General features: G+C 37.2%; 1 protein-coding gene across 1 annotated transcript in view; it reads right to left on the reverse strand.

Annotated features, from left to right (window-relative positions):
• Positions 1 to 1,904: 1,904 nt before the first annotated feature.
• The window catches only part of LOC103511924 (uncharacterized protein DDB_G0284459), a 49,325-nt gene continuing 25,465 nt past the window's right edge, over positions 1,905 to 25,764 (reverse strand). The window contains exons 2-8 of the mRNA XM_026825544.1: positions 16,674 to 16,919; positions 10,756 to 11,105; positions 7,109 to 7,559; positions 5,804 to 5,932; positions 4,151 to 4,529; positions 3,564 to 3,715; positions 1,905 to 2,242 (exon numbers count right to left, since the gene is read on the reverse strand). Of these exons, the coding sequence (XP_026681345.1) occupies positions 2,078 to 2,242; positions 3,564 to 3,715; positions 4,151 to 4,529; positions 5,804 to 5,932; positions 7,109 to 7,559; positions 10,756 to 10,973 (1,494 nt within the window). The 5' untranslated portion in view covers positions 10,974 to 11,105; positions 16,674 to 16,919 and the 3' untranslated portion in view covers positions 1,905 to 2,077. The remainder of the gene's footprint in view (positions 2,243 to 3,563; positions 3,716 to 4,150; positions 4,530 to 5,803; positions 5,933 to 7,108; positions 7,560 to 10,755; positions 11,106 to 16,673; positions 16,920 to 25,764) is intronic.

Below are 25,764 nucleotides of genomic sequence, written 5' to 3' on the forward strand. Positions count from 1 at the left end.
GTGAACGGTTTAGACAGCCAATGACCCTGATAAGTGTAGCGTGCCAGCGTGACCAGCATGCCATTGCAAACTGAACATGTCTGGCTGGATTTTCCCCGAAATGTATGCTTGAAATTAAAAATTACAAAAAAGAAGAAGAAAAAATTACAACCCACGCGGCGAAATTTTAATTTCCTGTAGTTTCTAATTTATCTACGCTAAATTTTTATTAATAATTTAAATTCAAAACGACTCACATTTCAAGCAGCACTGTGCACGCTCTGCGAAATTATTTTAATTTCTTCCAAGAGCACATATGATGATTTTAATGAAACGTGTAATTTGTGAGTTTTGGCAGCCAAATATCTTCATTAACACCTTAGTGGTAGCAAAATTATTACGTTCGTTTGGTAACCAATAAGGGTGTCATTTTTGTTATTTGATTTAATTCAATTTCTTTCTGTTTTAATCAGGAAAGACAATCGAGAATAATTCATTTGATGTAGAAAGTATTGATATTTTGCAATGCACAGATCATGCTTTTAAAGGACGTTACTTTGAATTATGTAAAAGTCACAATTCATTCTAAATACTAAAGTTATTCTCTTACCTTTGATATCGGCAACATCATTCAGTTTTTCGCTTATGATTCGTAGTTTTCGTATAATATCTCTACACAGTTGACGTAATTTGGTCTGAAACAAATCGTATTAAATTTCCATTATTGTCAAGTACATACATATCCTAAGTCGTTCTGTTTGGTGGGACAGGTCGATTATTCACAAAACCTCTCCACCAAGTTCTATCATTAATTTTTTTTTGGTTTTCAATGAGACTGGGATTTTGATTTCTTTTGGTGATATCTTTGTTGATTTGATCATTCCATCTCAGTCGTGGTCTACCTTGCTTTCTGTATATCCTTCTATATTCATTTGGAGGTATTTATATTTTAATGTCAAGTAATCCAGTCAAATGTTGGGTGGTTGGTTGGTATAAAATGCTGGGAATTGACTATCAGGTCATTTTCCTAAAAAAAATCACCCAGAAAAAGGCCCATATCCTTTCTTCTTCCTCTTTTTTTTATCCCAAGGAGACCTCAATCCCCCAGAAACAGAACCAAGCTGACAAAGTGCTACCTTCATAGAAGAGCGGGAGGTTTATACTTCAGACTGGAAGGTTCTCTCTGCTCCCTCTCTCCTATCTGTGATATCTCCAAATATTTCAACATATTTTTTTTTTTCAACAAGAGTTTCCATTAGAGTATTTAAGACTCCTTGTCTTTCCTATGTAACTTTTCACGAGAAATCAATCGGTGTACATGTAAGGGTTCTAGGAATGATGGTTCACGAAATATGCGCTTGTAACAAGCCAATATCAAAAATTTTTGAAAGTTATATCCACTTTTTTTTACAGCAATAATTTGCGGGGGACAGCCTGATTTCCTCGAATTTGCCATCAAAAATTTTGTCAAAAGAGAACGAATGTGCCATCAAATTCATACAGGGTGTCTACCAAAATGGAAAAATAAAATTCCCTGGCTTTTCCCGGTTTTCCAGTCCATTTTTTCCAAATTTCCAGTCTACTTTTTCAAGATTTTCCACCCTATTCCCACTGCGTCACAACAGTTTTTTTTTTCTTCAAGCAATGTTCCCAAGCCTGTTCAACTGTTAATGGTTTGTGCAACCTGACTTTAATAATCAGGTTCCCAACCTAAAAAGTGTTCGATTCAAATACAAAATATACCAGCCTAGTTAGCCTGTAACCGCTAGGTCGTAGATTCGATTCCCGCCCGGAGAAAACTTTATCCTAAACAGATAAGGTTCGTTCTCGGAACGGCTGGCTTTCTCCTATCCATTTCTCGTTCGATTTTGGACGACAAAACCTCCGTTGTTACAGTTCCCCTTATCAAAAAAGAAAATAGTAATAGAGAGTTTTTGCACGGCTAACTTAAGTGACGATAACTGAAACGTAAGACGTAAGTTGATCAAAACGCGTTTCTGGATACGAGTTCTCGTCAAATAACGTTAAAGAGTTCAGTAAGGGGACGCAAAATTTTGGTCGTAAATACTCGTTAATGTAAAAAAACAATAAGCAAACTTTACTGTACCTGGTAGTTATCCCAAGCTTCATCCGGTATTGTTCCCACAGAACTTGTCTGCTCTTCAGCACCCGATGTGAAATCTGCACGCAGTTTGGCCACCGGGAAGAAGCTGGTACTCTTGCCTATCTTGAAGTTAGGAACGGCAGAACACTTCTTCTTAATCTGGGGGCGAAAAAGGACATATATTTTAGAAGATCATACACTTCTTCTTCTTAACAGAAAAGAACATATATTTTAGATCATATTATATTAGTTACGATTGAATCACAGAGCCTTTTTTTGAACTTTTGGGGAATCTCAGCATTGATAAGTAAGTAAGTACCCATATTAAATAGGGTTCATAAATTTTATGCACAAAAAACTGAGAGCCATTATGAACAAAATACTGGCTCTCAACAGTCTCAAGTGAAGCATCAATTCCAAACATCTGATTGGCCAAAATTTATTTTAGTCCAAGGGGTTTAGTTCATGAACTGAACATCGGTGCTTGTTTCATAAGTCCTATAAAACTTAAATTTGTTAGTAATATCGCTATTTATCGAAATTTAACTGTCTTTGAACAGTTATAACTTATAAGGCTGCGTGCAAAACAAAACCTAAATAAAGAAACAAAAAACCTAGAAATACTTCGAATTTATTCGGAATCGAACCCGGGACTGCCGGCATAATAAGCCATTAACCCTCGGTCTGTCAGTCCTGTCATAGACTTGACAAAGCATCTCAAGTTAATAACCTGAAGTGAAAACGATTTCAAAATACAATACAAACAATAATCTTCGTTCTCGAGTCAGTCAGACTCTCAGTCAGATAAAGACAATATTGCAACATCATTTATAATGTTTTATAACAAAGATCGGACATCAATCACGAAGATCATCCCCCTCAACTCTTCAAACAACTAGGATAAACAACAAACAACTTGGGAAACAATGAGTATTTAAATGAAACAATGCAGGCATTTCGATAAACCATTTGCTGAGACAAAACAAATGAGAAATGCATGATCCAATCATGCTATTGACGGCATGAAGAACAAGGTTATGAGATCGTCACGATTAAGAAGACACTGTGAGTCAAGTCAAAGGATGGCATCGTTTGTAATCAACAGTGTAGAAAGTATTGGTAGAATAGATTTATTTAGTTTAGGTTGTCAAACAGGGGATATCCTACAGAATTTCCTTAGGAACAACAAATCATGCAACCAGACAGCTAAATCTGGTGTTCTCGTGTTAACCCAGCACCTAAATGGAAGCATTGTGTCTCTTCTCGCCCATCTGATGAGAGGCATACTACGACGCAGACCACACGAGTCTAATGTAGCAGTTGTTTCATTGCTACGAAATAATAACGGCGCGGCGGTGAAACTATCACAATTTTTTTTTGTCCTAATGTTCTAAACAGATATGCGTTTTTTCTTCTTTTTTAAATTCGAGTATAGATTTTCTGTCAATGACTGGAATCGAACTCCAGACAACGAACTTACCTTTTTCTTGTCCTCGGCCATCTTGTCCACATCGGATACCATTGCCTCTTCCTCTAGCTCATCCATTTCTGCGTCCGTGGTATTATTCAGAGTTCTCATGTCACTGCTCAGACCTGATTTGTCTCCTGAGAATGACAGACGCCGTGAGCTGCCTGCAATTGTGTCGAGAGGAAATTGTATTTGTAAGTGGATTGTTGGTTGGTATCAAAAGCTGGAAATTGGATATCAGGTCATTTTCCTTGGTTTGTAATTAAAAGATTGTTGATTGTATTTTTCTTCTTTTCCTTAAAAAAGTAGGATTTTTTGTGTATTCCAGGCCTTCTATTTTAGTATGTTTCATGTGGAAGTGAGGCAAATTTGTGGCTGTTTTAACTAGACATAAATACCTAGGAAATATATATTTGTAAACTATACCTATACTTATAGGAAACAAGCAAGAAGTCTGGTGGCTGTATTCCTAAGGCTCCTAGATAAGGAGAAAAAATCTTTAGCTGCTTCTTCAGATTTCACCATTTTCCCTCTTTTCGAAATAATTTCTCATTACTATTCCCTAAAACCTGGATGATATAAACTCTGCCAACACTCACCCGAGAAAGATTCAGACTTATACAGCTGCTGCGGCACAATGAAAGTCCTATGGTGATGCGACCCTCTGCCAGATTTCGCCAAGCTGAGATTATCCGCCGACCCAGAACCACTCTTCCTTAAACGCCTATGCTTCTTTCGATGCCTCTTGAGACTGCTGGACTGGCTCTTATCGCAGAACTGCGAGGATTCCTCGATGGTGGAGGAAGAGTTTACCGAGCTTTCCGTTTTGACGGAGTGTGAGGACATGGTGAGCATTTGGTTGAGGGCAGATTCCGAGTTGGAGAAACAGTTGAGCATTTGCTGACTAATGGAGGAGTGGGATAGGATGGACATACTGCGAGGTCGGTCTACACGCGATGACTTACTCCTCAGAGTAACCTGAAGCATGAAACATTTTTTTAGGAGGTTTGATAGAGGGAACTGTAAACGCTTAAGTCTTATCGTCCCGAAATCGAAGAGTAAAGAAAGACAGGATAGGAAAAAGCCATTCGTTTAATTGTTTTTCGTTTAGGATGTTCACAAAAGGAAATCTTTCAGCCAATCGGATATGGCCAACTAAGTAGTCTATTATTATTATTTATTACTAAATAAATAAAAATAATTACATATAAAAATTCCTTGAAACAAAATACTGTATTTGGATATTGATGTTAGTGAGAAGTATAATTCTAATACAAAGCCTGAATACATTATATTGTATGAAATAAGTGCGTCATCTATGCAGCAGAGTTGTAAAATTCAAATTTGTCTGATTGTGTGGGTATCTGAATATTCTCTCATTTACAAATCTTCGATCAAACTTTGGAACATGAACTTCTGTATTCAATATTTTTATTTATTTTATTATTATTATTATTTTTTTCAGTGAAATATCATCAAGTAAAACCGCGGATACAGCGAACAAACCGCGGATACCGCGAGCAAACCGCGGATACCGCGAGCAAACCGCGGATACCGCGAGCAAACCGCGGATACCGCGAATCAGTGAAATATCATCAAGTGCGTGATACAACAACATAACGGACATGAATTTGAAATATGTTTCTGGAAAAAAGTTTAAATTTTAAAGTAGACTTTATTATATTCCTTTCTTTCTTTTTCCAATTCAAACTTTTTAGGCCCGACTGTAAAAAATCCAATATTGAAATATCGAGAACCGATTTCAGCTCGGAAGTAATCAAAGACCTGGGTGCTAAGTGTAATTGGAGAATGGTCGACATACTAATTTTAATGCCTCATTTATACTCCAATTGGAGAGTCTATTTTGAGTTGTAAATTCAGTTTTACTACTTCATTACAGTAAATAGTCAAACGAACGTAAAACCTTACTATTAATATATTATTCTCAAGGTAGGTAGTAAAAACTTTGCACATTTTATAACTTTATTGGTGTAAATATAATATTTGTTAGAGTATGCTTCAAATGTGGTGGTCCTTATAAACCAGGGTACAGGTGTAATCTTAATAAAAATATGTATATCAAAAGCTTCAACCGTGATAAAATTGGTCATATAGCTAAGGATCTTAGTACTAGTTAGTCATAAGCATCATAAATTCATATTTTTCCAACTAGTACAGGTAATTATGTAAAAAAAAAAATCACACTTTTCGTCCCCCCCTCATGCCATCTCCAGACCAATTAAAATAGTTACCTTGGGTGTAGAATGGAGTTCATCAGAGCGGCGTAGATTATCTTCACTGGAGTAGATGTCACAGATTTCATCTTCCTCAGTGGTATATTCGCCGCTTGCGTCACAACTGTCTGCAGGCAAGAATTTCTCCTGAAACCAATAATGGAACTCTTTAAAATAAAATTGAATATTTTATTTTTCTTCCTATTAAAGTGCTTACTTACTTACTGCCGTGGCATCTCAGACCGGAGTTGATCCATTGCCCCGATCCATTAAAGTGCTTACTCTGAATATAAACATCTACCAGAGGGTAATAGAAAGTATTGGAATAGGGTCAAATTTTTAAAATCGGGGAACATGTTAAGGACCCCTGACTACTCGATGAAACGTCATTTTATTTAGGTACTATTATATTTGTTTTCTCCTGAGGGCATATAACTTATGTATGTATTCTACGAGTGTAAAAGAAGAAAATTACCGCGGAACCAATTTTTTTTTACTTCCGTCCTCCAAGACGTGAAATTTCAGGTAAACTCAAGCCCGTCCGGGATTTAGCCTCGCAACATCCGGGTTAAATCCATTGGATAATCCGCTCAATCAAATGGGAGACTGACACACAGGTTAAGAATAAGATAAAGAAAGTGCTTCATAATCCGCTGGTGACCCTAGGGCATCAGGTTATGAGATACTCAGATATTGTGCCTGGAATATTTGACTTATGCGGTGACCTCCAGTGACAGGCTTTGTCTGCGACATGATGACAGGAGATATTTCAGCGAGGGTTACCGACTGAAATTTGTGTCATAACACGACAATCACGAAGTGACAGGCTTTGTCTGCGACATGATGACAGGAGATATTTCAGCGAGGGTTACCGACTGAAATTTGTGTCATAACACGACAATCACGACATCCAGATTTACTGATGGATATAATGATATACGGTCTGGAAATATTCATGTTTCAAATGTCGCCTGTGTGAGATAAATGTTTTGATTTCGTTGACTAAGGAAAATATTGTTTTTACAGTGTTCTCACTTTTTATCGTGTTTTAAATTTGATATTCAATTTCCTCTATCTATGCAAGTGTATGGACTAAAAGTTCTGAGTTTTCAAGTGGCATAATTACGAAAATATTTGAATCATTTTGGGAATAGTGTCAATACAGGACTCAACTTTGGGCTAATTACAGGATCCACATAAATTATTGATAAAAAATGGACTGAGACCATTATTTTCCCATAATATTTAAACTATACTAGATATACAAATGACTATTTCGTATTCTTAATTCTTTGGGGATAGGGATATTAATGAAGTACTTACATCTTGAGAGTGCAAGGAGGAGTGGTGGTAACGTTTGACTTTGGGGGTGCGCCTCACAAGGAGTTCTGCATAGTTGACTAGCTTCTTGATGCTCTTTGTCTTCGGATTCTCCGCCACGGAATTGCCCGAGCCCACGTCGGCAAACTTCGGGCTCTCGGCGAACTTGGAGGGTTTGAGGACGAAAGTTTGGTCGGGAGGAGATCCAGTTGTGTTGGTCTTGTAGATTTCCGATGTTGGGACGGCCTTGGTGCCTCCCGCCGTCGAATCGTAAGCCCAGGACGTCTCGTCATCTTCTGAAGACAGTTCGGAGGTTTTCATTTCGTTTTCCGAACTTTTCTGTGCGGCTTCCGAGTTTTCCAGGTTTGTGTTGGTGTTATGGCGATCTACTTCCGAATCAGTATCCTCGTGCTTGTGATAGATGATGGCGTGGTTGTGAGCACTCCGGTCCGAACTGAAATGGAAGTATGTTATGGATTAGACTCGTTATGTCATGAATTATCAACATTTATGTCATGGATTAGAAATATTGTTTATCAATTATGTCATGAATTATCAACAATACCAGTGGCGTGGTGGACAATCAAATGTCATATCACAAGCTTATATTTTACCTGTGTCAAAAAAACTTCACGCGACACTAGTGTTCTAATGAGATTCTTTGACCCTGTTTTTAGGACCCTTTTCTGAAATAGTTCTACTGTTCACTGAACTACTAGTTTCAAGAGATTAAACTATCAAACTCTTTCGACATCCTGTACCCTTTACGGAATATTACAAGCATTCATATAAACACTACGCCTCTAAATATTACGTTAGGAATTAGCAACATTGCATTATGTTGATAAATAGCATCATTCTGACTTACGTCAGATGTGTGAGGGTGAAGAAAGCACTATTTTATTCCAGGAAACAACTTCACAATCAAATGTCATATTAGAAGCTTATATTTTACCTGTGTCAAAAAAACTTCACGCGACACTAGTGTTCTAATGATTCTTTCACCCTGTTTTTAGGACCCTTTTCTGAAATAGTTCTACTGTTCACTGAACTACTAGTTTCAAGAGATTAAACTACCAAACTCTTTCGACATCCTGTAGTACCCTTTACGGAATATTACAAGCATTCATATAAACACTACGCCTCTAAATATTACGTTAGGAATTAGCAACATTCCATTATGTTGATAAATAGCATCATTCTGACTTACGTCAGATGTGTGAGGGTGAAGAAAGCACTATTTTATTCCAGGAAACAACTTCACAAGTAGTTCAGTGGACCGTAGAGGTCACTCAACAAAGAGAAAAAAAAGCTACCTGAGACGCAAAAATCGATCAGCATTTATTTTTTTTTCCAAGTTTCATCTAAATCCAAAGTACCAATTACAATTAAACAGGAGAAAGCATTGTGACTAGGAACATGAGAGAAACGATGTTCAAATTAAGGGTACATCCGAGGAAACACGAACAAGGAACTTCTCAAATATCGGGACGGAAAAAAAAACCGTTCAATTCAAACAGAGGAAAGCAAACTTGGCCCAGATTAGTACAAAATGAATTGCTATTTGGCACGAAATACAATTGTACCTACACACGTAGTGATCTTTGATATACAAATGCTATATACATCAGTTATACAAATGCTATATAAAACATCAGATATACAAACGTATATTCATCTGATATACAAATACAATGTACACCTTACCTCCCACGGCATTTTTTTCTTCTTTTTTTTTTCTCGTAAATAATACGTGTATGACATGTTTATTGAGGTCTGCACCGCAGTTTCTTGAGAATACTCAGAAATTAATGCTAATCTAAACATCAGATATACAAACGTATATTTATCTGATATACAAATACAATGTACACCTTACCTCCCACGGCATTTTTTTCTTCTTTTTTCTCGTAAATAATACGTGTATGACATGTTTATTGAGGTCTGCACCGCAGTTTCTTGAGAATACTCAGAAATTAATGCTAATCTACACACTGTGAGACACAGAAATGTCCAATTGTCCCCAATGAAGCCTAATATTCAGTTAGCCTATGCATAATACTAAGCCTATCCCGTTCCCGCTCAAATTAAATGAGGACAAACTGAACAAGTAGTATTAGGATGTGTAAAACAATAGGATAAACAGGAAGATTAGGGGTTATCTAACTTATGTAGGATACTTAGAGGGATCAGCTCTTGGGCGTTTATTCTTGGACCATCGATTGGGACTCAAGTTGCTCACAAAATCAACTTTTTAGACTTTGCTTAGGTAGGTGGAGTTTTTAAATGATTTCTTGTGGTGAGATAGATGAAAATGACATAGGCAAAAATGTTGCCCTAGATAAGAGTTTAAGCTAATATGTACTTAGTTTGTTTGATATGATTTTCTTTTTAAATTAGTACACATAGATCGATAGAATTTGTGCTTTATTGAAAGTTTTAAAACCAACCCCAAATAAAATTTTGAAAGGTGCAGTAAAAGAGGACTTTTTGATAGGGGTTTACCGTCACTATATAACAGCTGAGGTTTTTACCACTAATACTAAATTAAATTGGGGCAAAAACACGTGGAAAGTAACAAGGTAACAATAGGATAGGAGCTAAAGCACAACGTTTTACGATTCAACAACGCTAACGGAACTAGAAAAGTTCTTTGTCATTTCCTCCTGTACTGCTAGTAGAAGGGTGTTAAAATTTTCGTTAATACAATGATAATAACACGTTTGTTTTGAAAGTTTATTGACTTCTTAACTTTTTCCATGACTTTGAACTTTCTGTTGACTTAGTTGTAAGTTTATTGTGAGAGGCAGAGGAGTTATAATGAATGAAGAAGTTAGTGATACATATAGACTGATATCGGATTGTAACGATAATGAATAAATTCGTAATAAAGAGGCCTTTATTGTGAAGTGGACAGATAACTGTTGTCCACAATAATGATTAAGGGCAATCCGTTTTTTGTTGGAATGCGATGTTGCCATTGTGAATTTTTTTGTCACACTCTTCGTCGTAACACTTTTTCGTATCTGGTCCATATTTTGAAAAATTTTAGTGAAAAAATTATTTAAAGTTACAAAAAAAAAAAAAAAAAAAAAAAAAAAAAAAAAAAAAAAAAAAAAAATTCCAACTTTTATACACAAGGGTTTCTCCCCAAAATTTAAAAAAAAAAAAAAAAAAAAAAAAAACGACAATAGATTCCAACTTGTATACTACAGGATTGTCTCCTGAAATTTTGATTTCTTTTGACAATGTCTTTGTATTCTTTGTTGATTTTATCTTTACATCCTTGGTCTTCCTCTTTCCATTGTTCATTCTACTTCCGTTCACAAATTATACTGATCCTGGATTACACTGTTCTAGCAGCAGTGCATTCTAATTACCAAAAAATTCTGAAGCTGAGGACCATAGTCAGATTTGGCTAGAAGTATGATGAATTGATGATGCTTCTTAACCACTGAGCGAAACAACACCAAAACAAAAAAAAAAAACTCCAGTCTTACGTGGACAATCGACATAAAGCCTTTGTAATGGATAAGCTTAGGCCCTCAAAATATCCTACGGTAGACTCCAGTCTTACGTGGACAATCGACATAAAGCCTTTGTAATGGATAAGCTTAGGCCCTCAAAATATCCTACGGTAGAAAACTTACTTGTTGAAAATGGAAGCATCTTTGGTGAACAGGTTCTCGTCGAAGCTGAACCGACTCAGGTCGGTCTGATGACTGACTTTTTCCGAATTGTTATTCTCCGAGTCCGAAGTCAACTGGGTCAAGTCGACCATCTTGGGGGAGAAACTCGAAGACAAGGGAGCATGAGATGGCGCGATGGGTTGCGGACAGAGGTCCTCAGGAGGTACGCTGGTGTCCATTAACAGATGCTCGGAACCGGTTGACGTGTGACTACTATGCTCATGACGTAGGGAGGGCGAGAGGTTGAGACGGCGATACTTGGAGGCAGGCTCGTCCGTGCTTTCCGAAGACGCGTTGTGGTCTGCAGAGTTCTGAAACAGTGGAAAACGAGGTCAAGTTTTCTGAAGTCATTGGTAAATCTTACAATAAGATCCTGGTTCCATGGTTATGAGTAGGGATCGGATTATATGCGCCAAAAAAGGCCAAATTTTTCAATATGCACCATAAAATGACCAAAATATGCAACATAATATATTATGAGTGTAGAACACCAAAGAAAGAAAGAAAGATTGATTTTACAGTACACTTGATAAAATATCTAATGTTGATAGTTGATATTCATTTTCTTCTTTTTCGGTGAGAGGTACAAAATCTTACAGAGAAAAATCAAAATTAAAGAGTCAATCCCAGTTTAGGATGCTTTGAATCCGAACCTCCTGTATACCAGGCGAGTTTGATAACCACGGAAGTTGGGCTCATTAGAAAGTGAAGAGGTTAGGCTTTGAACTCAAATCATCTTTCGAATAGTTTCGAGTTATTAACATTCCTTCAAAGTCCGGATGAAATAGCAAAAATACTTATTGGCAAATAAGCAAGGAAACAGTATTGTACTTGTACTTATACTGTATATTATTGGTTGAAACAGCAATGGGGTAATTAACGGTACACAATAATTACAGACGCATTACAAGTTGAAAGATGATGAAATGGTTGAGCAAAGACAAGTGGCGCTATACGCTGTTAGAGCGACAAATAATGTGAGGCTCTTTTGCTTCACAACAAAGTACGTCCAATAAACAAATGCAGAGTTTGTTTCATGGGGGTTTACCTTCACTGCTAAGGTTTTTAACGAGGCAAATTTAAGTTGGTGTTGTTGTTGTAGCGGCTTCAGTTGTAACCAAATTCAATGGTGATGGTCTCTGGCCATGTTTGATTGGCTCGTACTGAACCACAGTCAACCATCGCGAGGATTAAAAATTTAGGTAGTTATAGGATCAGAGGCAATAAATCTTTCTCCCTCAGGTTCATTGATACTCTATAATCTCATGCTATCACTGAGAATGTTTAGAGACCATCCGGACATACTCCCCGAGCACACTCACAGGTAACAAGTGACAGTAACATGGGACTGGAGACCCAGGCCTCAATGTGTTCGACTCCAAGTTTATTCGACCCCACCGGTAATTAAACCCGGGTCTCCTGTGCGCATTGCGTGTATAGGATCCGGAGTGTGTTATTGAGTTCATTATTTATGAGTGTGATAACAGAGCGATTGAATAAAGTAATCAGGAGAAATGGGTCCGCCCGTATATTATTTAAATGAAAATAAATTAGTCCGATGAGATCCGGGACAATGGACATGAATTCAGTAAATTTGAACTGAGTAAATGAATTCAGTAAATTTGAACTGAGTAAATGAATCCGGTAAATTTGATGTCGGTAAATTCAATAAATTTGATTTGAGTAAATTAATTCAGTAAATTTGATCTCAGTAAATGGATTCGGTAAATACAAACTCATCTAAACTACCAAGGTATTCAACCTTTGTTGGAATTTCACATGGCGTGATGTGATGTGACTGGATTTTCCGGTCTATGGACAGTTTTACCTCATCAAATTTATAATAGTCCCTGTAGTGCAGTTGCTAAGGCATTGGATTCATAACCGAGAGGACTGCGGTTCGAATACCAGGAGCGACATAAAATAATTGGGTCAGAGGAAGGATATTTTGCAAGATTAAGTGATAAAGTTCAAACCAATTGATTCCTTTTATTTTTGCTTCACCTTGAGACCTAAACTTTCAACAATTTCATATCATACCATGAATTTGCCGCCTACAGATAGTTCAAACATACTCGTATGCCATATTTTTATAAATTAAAAATTTCCTAATCGAATCAAATCGAAACCATTGTCCAGCTACCCGCAAAGTAGGAGCAATAATCCAATTAGTTCAATCATATTCGGTTCATAACGTATGCCAATACTCCTGAACGCTAGATAATTTCAATATCATGACCAATAAGATAGAGCCCTAGGGGAGCATTCACTTTTTGCTGCTCAAAATAATCGGGGTTAAAGTCACCTATTTGGAGCGAATTTCGCGGAGAGAAAAAACGTATGACTCATTTCTATCAGTGTCAGTGGACACAAATCACATTCCTTTGACCTATTTGGTGTTTCCTCATTGAGAGAACATTGCCAAATAAAGTCATAAAAATAAAGACCGTTATTTCAAAATGTATATTAACGATCTAAATTCGGGCGATCGTCATGATTTATTGATATTAAGTTGTTATAACTTCACTGTAACAAAGTGAAATAACAATAAAAGACCATAATAAGATCGTAAATAACTTTTTGATTGATAAAGGATTTAAACGTGACCATAGTACAAAAAGTCGGACGAGTTTTGAATTATGGCCAATTCAATTTATCTCTTCCCATTTGAACGTAAATTGTTTACTTAGATACTCAGTACGTAATTTTAATGACAGGACTGATTACTGGAGAAGAAAGTTTCGATGTAATTCAACCAAACTTACATGATGCCAAAATATTCTACTGTAGAAAACCATAGTGAGGAGTTGAGAGACTTGAAAAGAATATTCACTATTATTTTGTGGCTGAAAACAACAACAAAGTTATTACAGCCAGCTGTCAGCAAAATCCAAATAGCCAACATGATTGCTAACATCCGATCTGAACTAACGCATGAAGAAGTCAGTTTCTTGGTAAGGCATAAACCACATAGTACAGTCTTTAAAGAACTATACTGTCCTATCTGAGAACCAAATGATTTCTTCCCAACATACTCGTAATATTTCAATGCGAACTTCTTAGTAAAGAATTATAATTTCACCAATCTGCTATTTAGGTATGAACATTGAAAGAACCTTCAACTGTACCATTAGCATCACGGGGTCCAAAAAGTATCAACACAGAAGACTGTCTAATCTTTCAACCACTAGATTGACCAGGCTATATTGCTGAATCTAAACACAGAATGATGATGCAAAGAACGATACTGTATGGACGTTAATTATACCATAGCCTCCATGAAGGCATAGAATTACTCTTTCAAGCTATTTCCATATCTATCGTATTTCAGCCTATAAATAATTCCGCTTTCATTAATAGATCAAACTGATATTCTACGGAGGAGGGACCAAGTTCAAATCCCGCTCGGGGCCCAAGTTCTTCATTCCCGATTTAAATTTTAACACGGACAATACCAAAAATATTCCTCCCAAAACCTGTACTTCTCTATTTTTCTCGTTATAATTTAAACTCCAACGCGAGACCCGGCTATTATCCGAGTAATTACATGTTTCGTAATTACATCATTACCAGACAATAATACATGGAGTTGGAGTTGCTCTCGCCAAGCACCGCGTATTAGCCCGTAGTCTATTAGTTCAGTCGCAGTGGCCCTGTTCACATTCAGGTGTTGGAGGTATTTTATGTACGGCAATTTGTCTTGCTTCATGCTAGATCAACTACTCTGCAAGCATTGTTTTCATCACATTCCACGCTATATAATCTACATCTCGTTTGGTGAAAGCTACAGAACCTCTTCCACTCCGGTCAAATGGTCATCATATTCTTATTTCATCTGAAGGCCTATTGAACCTCGGTTCGATGAAATCATCTCTGTACGCTAAGCTAATAATAGCGATGTAATAATCTCTCGGTGCTCAGCTATAATAATCGTAAATAATAGTCTGTTTTAATCTTTATATTCACTTTATTGGAAGATACCTTGGTAACCAGTGGGTGGATTCCGGTATAGGATAATTCATTATTCACATAATCCTTCCAGTACTATTTGCAATATTTGCATACGTCATAGAGGCTCCGGAGACGACTAAACTTGTGTATGTTTGTGTGTCTATGCACCGAACTTAAAAGTAGCAAATTCAGTTCAGATGACACTAAATTTTGTTATCTTAATTCTATTACAAAAATTGTAGTAAGCAAGTCCTAAAATATCAAACCTTGGATACATAGCCAGAGATGAACCTTCTGGCATGTCCTAGTCTTGTAAACGAAATAATTTTTTATTTAGTTTGTGCTAACAACTCATTCCGAAGTAAACCCCCTGAAAAGACCTCTTCCCCGTGAAAATCATTGTGAATTGTTTGCTACAATGGTTAGGTTAGGTTAGGTAATGTTGCTCTAGGCCAGAAATACTCCCACAGTTCCGGTGATAAATACTCGGTGGTTCCGGTGTCTTTCATAAGATTACATTACATGATTTAGAAATAAATAAAAAGTGTGCCTCGGGCGATAATATTGTAAGTTTGTATTCATGCATAAAAGATGTCAATAAAGAGCGTCCTCAACGCTCCAGGCACCATGGCTGGTATTTCCTACATCAACTATTTCAAAGTTCACTGCGTTGCTTAATTTTTAATTGCTTGAAATGTACAATGGTTCAAATCTGACTTTGTTAGAGGATTTGTTGAAATAGCTCTTTTTAGGACGTCTTCGAATGTGGCAGTCTTTTTGGGTTTTATTCTTCATTCCTTTTGGTTTGATACGATCATCTTTAACTCTCGAAATCCCGTAATTACCTTTTTCTCCTACTTTTCTTTGAATGGGTGTTAAAAGTCGTCAATTCTTAGGATCTTAGGTCATACCCGATTAATTTGCATGTTTTTTTTAGTGTATTCTACTGAATTGTGTCTCAGTCGGAAATGCCTTTGATCACCAGGTTATCCCTCAACGCTTAACTGGCCGTAATTTATAGCAGGACGGTGTTGAGATGAGACCCCTTTCTAAATAAAGAGTGAATTAGCCGCCAGGCAACCTGAGGTGATGAATGGACTGATGGCCGAGGATAATTCAGCCTGTCAGGCCAAGACGGTGAGGCCCATTACGGCAATAGTTTTACAGTTTAATTCAAACGCTATTATTTCCTCGCAGACATGTCTGGTGAAGTGTGATAAAAATAACTGTTGAGCATTCACTTAACAATCTGCATCTTAATACAAGAAGGTGTCGGAGAAAACCAAATAACCCAGGTACGCTAGAAGTGCGGTTGATTGAACATGGTTGCTCCAGTGGTAACGTGCTTTGTGTAGTCCCGGGTTTGATAACCAGAAACGAGGAAAATAAAGTAAAAATTAACTCGTATCTCATATTGATTACATAAGTATACATGATTTACCTACATAAATAATATAAATACACACGAGTTATTTTCTGGTGCTCTTATACTGACCTATACTTAAATTGGGAGCAATCCAGTCCCTTTTGCCAAGCGATGGACGCAGTGAAGCTCCAAACATGATAGCAACATTACGTTCACTTGTGCCACGAAAAAAGGTTCTTGGAGAAATCTAGTCTAAAAGTAATATTGAACAATAAGTTTGCGATTTATAAATTGACATGGACATACAAATGAGTTGTTAAAATAGAAACCATGATTGGTCAATACCTTTCCAGCTAGAGTTCATGTCTTGGGTTGAAGTGAACAGACAATAGTGAAAAATAATTTGTTCAGAATAAAATTCTCCATATCAATATTCCACTTCCAGTGTCAGATTAGAAATCACCAACTATAGATTATGGATGTGGTTAAAAACTAGCTCAGTGGTATTTCAACCACTACGAGCTACGGGTCATGGATTGATAGAAACAGTACTTGTACTTACATTGAGAAGTTTCAGTCTTTTGTAGGAGCCCAGAAGTTGCTCAATGGTAACCTCCCACTCCAGAGATCTTATGAACAAATTCTGCCATCTATCTTCCAGAGTCTGAATGGATTTGTACGTTGGATTCAAGCTCTGAATCTTCCCATTCCGCGTGTTGGTGATTCCGTTAGTGAATGAGAATGATTCTAGGACATTCTTTTTGAAACGGATTCGTCGACCTAGAGCTTCAAGCTCTTGATGAATAGTCTGAAACAAGACAGAAACAAATTCATTGTTAAAATGTTTATTGATAGGATCTTCTTTTATGGTACATACAAATTCACCAAGACACGTCCTCGTATAAATCATAAAATAGTCATTACTTGGAATAAATGAGAGAAGGAAAGTATACTGCAAGATAAGTAGGCGAGAGTGAAGTGCAAAATTTAAGAGAATTAGTCAAATTCACCAAGACACGTCCTCGTATAAATCATACAATAGTCATTACTTGGAATAAATGAGAGAAGGAAAGTATACTGCAAGATAAGTAGGCGAGAGTGAAGTGCAAAATTTAAGAGAATTAGAATGACCTTATTTCTTCTGTCTGCCAGGACCAACAAGGCCTCGTTAGCGGTCAGACGAAACAGTTTAAACATGGTTCTATCAAAACATAGTACTCATATTGTCCGTCTGATACCAGACATAAGTATAAAGGTCAACAGAACAAAATGGAATGGATACGCAGGGAACTTGCTGGAATGTTGCAAAAAACTAGCGAACTATCCGAGAAATCCAGACCGATCAAGTCCTGAACTTAATTGCTGGTTTGGAATTTGGTTTACTTGTTATAAAGGTCAACAGAACAAAATGGAATGGATACGCAGGGAACTTGCTGTAATGTTGCAAAAAACTAGCGAACTATCCGAGAAATCCAGACCGATCAAGTCCTGAACTTAATTGCTGGTTTGGAATTTGGTTTACTTGAATTGTTCTGTCTTCTTGGAAACAACAAACAAGATTCTTGTGATCGAGCACAGTTTTTGCCCCAGTAGCTCAACATGGTTTCAGATACCGTAAACTGAGGTGACTTTGCACCACTTTTACTCAAATTTTTGGATACCTTGTTATAACTTTGCAACCAAATAGTTTTCAGCATAGTCCAACATAGTTTCAGATACTCTACTTTTTTAGGGCTTTTGATTTGGCCTCAACTTCTGATCGTGCCGGATTGTAATTCCAATTGTTCCGCTCTCAAACATGACAATTTCATTGTTTTGTAAGAATTGTTTCAGTGACAATTATAACACTTCCAACCAGACTTTCTGTATGATTGTTGAATTGTTCCTAGATTGTTGTTACTCATCAGGAGAACACTACAATACACTTATTAATGTCAATAGTAATTCTTACAGGATGAGCAGAAATTGGAATTGAAATGGTCAAATCGCGAGTGCCAAATAAGGCGAAACGCCATCTACTGGCAGAACAAAGGTGTTTCCACCGATTCAGTACTACCGATCGGCCAATCCTGATCGCTAATTTGTCAGCAACTTCCTGCGATATCTAACTGCGTGGAGTACATTAGTAGTATCAGCTCTACAAGTGTAATGTCGATCTATGCGTATTCCCATAAGTATCTGTAATTCTAGAACTTCTAGATAATTCTGATTTTTGAGATTTTTCTCTCTACTGATACCGATTTTCCTGTGATAGCTTACTGCGTGGAGTACATTAGTAGTATCAGGTCTACAAGTGTAATGTTGATCTATGCGTATTCCCATAAGTATCTGTAATTCTAGAACTTCTAGATAATTCTGATTTTTGAGATTTTTCTCTCTACTGATACCGATAGTTCTCGAGTCATTACTGGAATTCGATATTTTCTATACTTCGTTTTTTGTCTTCCTCTCTTGTTTCTTTATTTCTTCAGTGCCTATCGATTCAAATACCCGCCATTGCGACCTTGTTTAACTTCAGTGAACCTCGAAGACCTGGCGTATCAAATGTATTGCTATTGGCTTGTACTTCGTTTTTGTCTTCCTCTCTCGTTTCTTTATTTCTTCCAGTGGCTATCGATTCAAATACCCGCCATTGCGACCTTGTTTAACTTCAGTGAACCTCGAAGACCTGGCGTATCAAATGTATTGCTATTGGCTTCTAGAGATTTACTGCACACATCGAATCTGACAAGATAGGCAATATAGGTATATTACTACTTTGAGATCATTATCTTCAGTTTACCTCATAAATATTTGGGCCAGACTCTCCGACTCTCGTTTTTTGAAGTTGAAATTTGCGGTTATGCTTATATTTTGTACAGGAGATATCGCTAAAAAAAATTGATTTAGGAATATAAACAATCTTTTCTACCGTAAGAGAAATCGTACTAATTTCACAGCTTAACTATGCCTGCGTATGGAGAGATGATGGATTGACGGACATAGCGTTACCGATTAGGCATCAATTGGAGATAAAATAAATCTAATCTGATCAGAAATGAACGCTTCTCACATTTTATACCTCACACCTCCGGAACGTATTGTTTGTTTTAATTCAGAGCTGTACAACGTGCAAGTCGCGGGCACTTTTTCACAGGTTACGGTCTTAATATTCATCTCCATTTGCTTGATCAATCCCTTATCATTTTCCATTCTCTGCTTAGCTTGTATTTCTTCTCGTTCCTATTCGCATATCTTTCATCTGTGAGATAACCTGACAGTAACATTTGTTCCCAAACCGTTACCCTCCAAATCTGGATGGTGAGGTTTGGTTAGACAGGAATATGAAATTTCATGGAGTGATTTGAACTGTAAGAAAAGATATTTACGATTTGATTGGCTTGGTAAACAGGCAGGCGTGGGTTCAATCCCGACGGAGGCTTGGAAGTTCGGTGGTGTTCTTGAGAATTTGAACACGTAATAACAGAGCTGTGGAGGGTTAGGACTGTTAGGAGGTTGAAAATGTTTTAGGCACTACCGTCACCTAGTGGTAAATCCTCCCAATCTGCTCTGCTCCTTTTATTATTCCAGAGTTCAAATCAAATCATGAATTCTTTGTGGTAAAGCAGAGAGCTTTTTCACAACTTTGTGGGTACCACCAGCATTACCTACCACCCCGGGTCACTGCTCGATTAAAGTAGCTACTCAATTGACTTCACGAGGCTGAGTGCACCCCAAACTCTAGATTTCCATCAGATGGAACTTAGAAGATTCCCAGGCTGAACAGCTCTGTATAGAATCTATTATTCCAAGTTCTAAGACAATATTGTTGAGTCTAGCGTTCTACGATAGTATAGGAGATATTATAATATTTTACCATCAGCAGCGCAGTGTTCTGCTATGCTATGTATTTCTCACAGATGTCGGAACGGATTGTTGTATTCTCCTGACGGTCTTAATATTCTTCTCCGTTTGCTTGATCAATCCCTTATCATTTTCCATTCTCTGCTTAGCTTGTATTTTTCCTATTCGCATATCTTTCATCTGTGAGATAACCTGACAGTAACATTTGTTCCCAAACCGTTACCCTCCAAATCTGGATGGTGAGGTTTGGTTAGACAGGAATATGAAATTTCATGGAGTGATTTGAACTGTAAGAAAAGATATTTACGATTTGATTGGCTCGGTGGTTTAGTGGTCACTTGGTAAACAGGAGGCGTGGGTTCAATCCCGACAGAGGCTTGGAATTTCGGTGCTGTTCTTGAGAATTTGAACACGTAATAACAGAGCTGTGGAGGGTTAGGACTGTTAGAAGGTGGAAAATGTTTTAGGCACTATCGTCACCTAGTGGTAAATCCTCCCAATCTGCTCTGCTCCTTTTATTATTCCAGAGTTCAAATCAAATCATGAATTTTTTGTGGTAAAGCAGAGAGCTTTTTCACAACTTTGTGGGTACCACCAGCATTACTAAGTGTCTCCTTTACTATTAATTCTCATTCATCATCTTTTTACGGTGGTAATACCTACCACCCCGGGTCACTGCTCGATTAAAGTAGCTACTCAATTGTCTTCATGTGGCTGAGTGCACCCCAAACTCTAGATTTCCATCAGATGGAACATAGAAGATTTCCAGGTTGAACAGCTCTGTATAGAATCTATAATTCCAAGTTCTAAGACAATATTGTTGAGTCTAGCGTTCTACGATAGTAGATATTATAATATTTTACCATCAGCAGCGCAGTGTTCTGCTATGCTATGTATTTCTCACAGATGTCGGAACGGATTGTTGTATTCTCTATTCAATTAATGGGGACGCCTACGTACATATTTACTCTGAATGCATCATATTGTAGTCCTTAGACAGTTCCAGTCGAATCATTTTTCTTGTCCTTAACACCACGAAAAAAATCACAACACACAAAGTTGTTCCCATGTTTTGTCAATTTGTAGTCTTTGGAGTCGTTCGACAGTATTGGTTTCTTTTTTTTTCTTTTTTTTTTTTTTTGTCCTCTATAATACGAAAAACACCACAAAACAAAGATGTTCTGTACGAAACACTTGACTTTGTAGTCAGTAAGTTTACTTTTCATGGTCTGTCCGGTTATGCATAGCCTCTATACGGCCTCGTCCGAGATTTTTAGAAATTCTTTCTTTTCATCTTCCCTTCTATAAGTATTTCCAAAGTTCTTTTCAGAGTTAATCTTTTCCTTTTCTTCCAGACACGTCCATGAAACCGCAGTATTCTTTCCTGCATGTACGAGTATTTTCTTTCAAACTAAGGTTAGCCACTCAACACTTATACTTCAAAATATGGTGTTCCTTTGAAAAAGCGTTTAAATGAAATCGGGATTCAAGATCACTTGGAATTAGAAAGGAACGTAAAACTCATCTGCTAAAAGTGTCTATGTCTATTTGTGGACTATGACATTCAGTTCTCTCGGCTCTCTGAACAAGGCTGAAGGAAAAGAAAGAAGTTCATTATAGGGTCACGTTCATGAGATCAGCGTGAATAATGAACTCTGCACGACTTTCTGTTACCCATTGATTAGTCTTTGTTGATAGAAGGCGGGTGTGAACATAGCACGACTTACTGTTACCAAAAAAAGCGTTCAAATGAAATCGGGATTCAAGATCACTTGGAATTAGAAAGGAACGTAAAACTCATCTGCTAAAAGTGTCTATGTCTTGTGGACTATGACATTCAGTTCTCTCGGCTCTCTGAACAAGGCTGAAGGAAAAGAAAGAAGTTCATTATAGGGTCACGTTCATGAGATCAGCGTGAATAATGAACTCTGCACGACTTTCTGTTACCCATTGATTAGTCTTTGTTGATAGAAGGCGGGTGTGAACATAGCACGACTTACTGTTACCATTGGGTCCTTGTTCATTGAAGGCGGGTTTGAGTATGGCACGAATACACGATGTTTTATAACTTCTTTACTGGTCATTTTTCAGGAAATCACAGACCCAAAACTTTGAAAATTATAACAAGCTGAGCCCGTCCCTCCGGGAATTTTTTAGCCCGTAGTTTATTCGATCTCGTGATTAGAGAAAATCAGTACCTATGTACCTAACTAATTTGTTTAATATTCAGTTTATTATCATTCTTGATTTGATTTTTTGATTTTACTTTCATGTAATGATTTAAAATCTAATTTGTTTAATATTCAGTTTATTATCATTCTTGATTTGATTTTTTGATTTTACTTTCATGTAATGATTTAAAATCAAAGCCCGTTCTCCCTTTATTCCCAATATAATGTTTAAGCCGTTTAAGTCACCCATCCATTTATTGGCCTTCCTCGGCGTTGCTTAACCTAGAAAACGCTAAAACCGGTCTTAAAATGACGACTGAAGTGTTATCTAAAACTTTCTCGCTTTGAGTTCATAGGTCGTCGCGACAAATTTCAAGTCTGTTACCCATTGATTAGTCTTTGTTGATAGAAGGCGGGTGTGAACATAGCACGACTTACTGTTACCATTGGGTCCTTGTTCATTGAAGGCGGGTTTGAGTATGGCACGAATGCACGATGTTTTATAACTTCTTTACTGGTCATTTTTCAGGAAATCACAGACTCAAAACTTTGAAAATTATAAAAAGGAAAGTAAAAAGGCGTAAACAATAGACAATAATGAAATATAGCCTTTTTTCATCGACAGTAACTGTAATGAGCAATCCAACATGTGAATTGAAAATCTCATGTGAACTCTTAAATGGGAAATTAGGGTCATTAGCTTTCTCTTTTTGAAGATCCATCAGAGAACGTGAGTGATATAAAATGGTAGTTACAAACTAAAATCATTATCCCCATGAATTCAGCCCTGATGATCTCCAGGCCTACATTATTGCATATATGATTCTATCCATTGTTTTCGGATCGATATTCTCTTTTTGGAGATCCATCAGAGAACGTGAGTGATATGAAATGGTAGTTACAAACTGAAATCATTATCCCCATGAATTCAGCCCTGATGATCTGCAGGCCTACATTATTGCATATATGATTCTATCCATTGTTTTCGGATCGATAATGCCAAACATAATTATTGATTTCCAATTTGTATCGCAAAGTTGTACCTACACTGACGACATCGCTACTTATGTTGTCCACATCTGGAATTGGAATTTGAACTGCGCTCGGTGGAACTGATTTAATAGCCAGTGGAGGAGAAAAAAAATGACTATTAATTATCTAAGCTTCCTAGAGTTCCTAGCACAAATGGTAAGCACGGATGTAGGTAATTATGTGGTACAAAGCGAGCCATCTTCAGTTAAATCTAACTTTTCTTTTAAAGAGCTTAAACAGGTTTGATAGAGGGAGCTGTAACTGCTAAGGTCTTTTTGTACCGAAAGCGAAGAGAGAAGGAGGACAGGATAGGAGAAATTCAGCCATTCCGAGACCGAACCTTGTCTGTTTAGGAATCAGTTAAATCTAACTTTTCTTTTAAAGAGCTTAAACAGGTTTGATAGAGGGAGCTGTAACTACTGAGGTCTTTTTGTACCGAAAGCGAAGAGGGAAGGGGGACAGGATAGGAGAAATTCAGCCGTTCAGAAACCGAGCCTTGTCTGTTTAGGATAATGGTAATCATACAACCTGAGCGTTTACAAGGCAGACGCGCTACCCTCCAAGCTTATCTAGCCTTTTTTTTAAGAGATTTGACAGACGGAACTGTAACTGCTATGGTCTTATCGTCCCGAAATCGAAGAGAGAAGGAAGACAGGATAGGAGAAAGCCAGCCGTTCTAGAGTTCCTAGCACAAATGGTAAGCACGGATGTAGGTAATTATGTGGTATAAAACGAGCCATCTTCAGTTAAAGTAGGCTGCTCTCAGGTGTTGGCCAAATTGGTGACCCCGACGTGATGGAAATTAAGAAACTTGAGAACCCTCATCTGGACTTGACCGCGTCCTGGCTGCGCACTCTGCGCAACATGTAAGGAGAACGTTGTAGGTTTTTTTCCTTGACCAAACCCACAAAGTAACACCCTGTATTACTTCATACCGTGATTTTACATACCGTGAAATTGATAATTATTGAGTCATTTTGCATAAAGTGTAGTAATCAGCGAATGGTGCTGTAATCTGAGGCAATTCTATCGTAGATAATAGAAATTTTTATTACCTTTTATTTAAAAGTACCTATGAATAATATTTTCCAATCTTGCAGTCATTTTCCAACGTTCCTATAGATATTGATCGTATTTTGAAGACTTATAGACAATGGAGACGCTTTCAAATAAATAATAAGTATTGTCTTGAAACCGCTCTCACTTAAAACTTCTTTAATTTTATTTTACGACTTTTTTTCGTCTCTACTTTTTTAGGGCTTTTAATTTGGCCTCAACTGCCGATCGTGCCGGATTGTAATTCCAACAATTGTTCCGCTCTCAAACATGACAATTTCATTGTTTTGTAAGAATTGTTTCAGTGACAATTATAACACTTCCAACCAGACTTTCTGTAAGTTTCAGCTCTGTCGTCAGATTTCTGTGTTGAGTGCCCTGCCCTGAGATTGTTTCATCACTTGATTGTCTTTGTCTTATCATTTGCTTTTGTTTGTTCTAAAAATGTACAGGGTACCCGAAAAAGATTCTTCCTTTTTCCGGGGTTTAGATCCTTGGTAAATTAGATTTAGGATTGTCAGTTTGATATAAAACATTTAACTGGTATGAACAATACTTTGTTGTGAAGTCCAAATCAAAGATGACATTTTGTTCTTTATATCGATAACTTGGTCGATAGCCCAATCCGTCATCATCTGGAAATGGTAGGAGTTCCAACTCTCACAGCTTTTAATGATTAATTCCAACTAGAAATAACTAAAAGGTCACCCTATACACACGTGAATCACAATTTACCTCTTCTGTTAACACGTTTTTGTATTATCGCTTTGGATCAGGGAATACCCGCATACAGCAGTTTTAACGCTTTTCTGTTGATTACTCATTAGCTCATTACAGTTCAAATTGTTCTCTGATGTCTGAATACAAGTTACAAACTTCATTTGAGCCGTTTACAGATAAGCTGCGATGAAGTCGCGTTCAAATAATCCCATGTTGAAACAGTCTTTTATTAACACAATTCCGCCTTATTTATGAAGCAAAAGTCTTTCAAGTTCCAACTGGTTTGTGACGCAAAAGTTTCCTGTTGTAGGAGGAGGCGGATAAACACACTTTCTAAGTGACACTCGTTGCAAAAACTTGAGAATAATTACAGAGCATTAAAACAATGGCGGGCGTGCCACAAGAGTTGCTGAAATATGGGACGAATTTGACGAGAAGATTTGGACTCCAGAAAAAAGGGTACATGGATCATTTTGTAACTATAGGCAACAGGCACCATGGCTGGTATGTCCTACATCAACTATTTCAAAGTTCACTGCGTTGCTTAATTTTTAATTGCTTGAAATGTACAATGGTTCAAATCCGACTTTGTTAGAGGACTTGTTGAAATAGCTCTTTTTAGGGCGTCTTCGAATGTGGCAGTCTTTTTGGGTTTTATTCTCCATTCCTTTTGGTTTGATACGATCATCTTTAACTCTCGAAATCCCGTGATTACCTTTTTCTCCTACTTTTCTTTGAATGGGTGTTAAACGTCGTCAATTGTTAGGATCTTAGGTCATACGGTCATACCCGATTAATTTGCATGTTTTTTTTAGTGTATTCTACTGAATT

Source organism: Diaphorina citri, unplaced genomic scaffold, assembly GCF_000475195.1.
Source record: "Diaphorina citri unplaced genomic scaffold, Diaci psyllid genome assembly version 1.1 scaffold769, whole genome shotgun sequence".
Classification (NCBI taxonomy): domain Eukaryota; kingdom Metazoa; phylum Arthropoda; class Insecta; order Hemiptera; family Psyllidae; genus Diaphorina; species Diaphorina citri.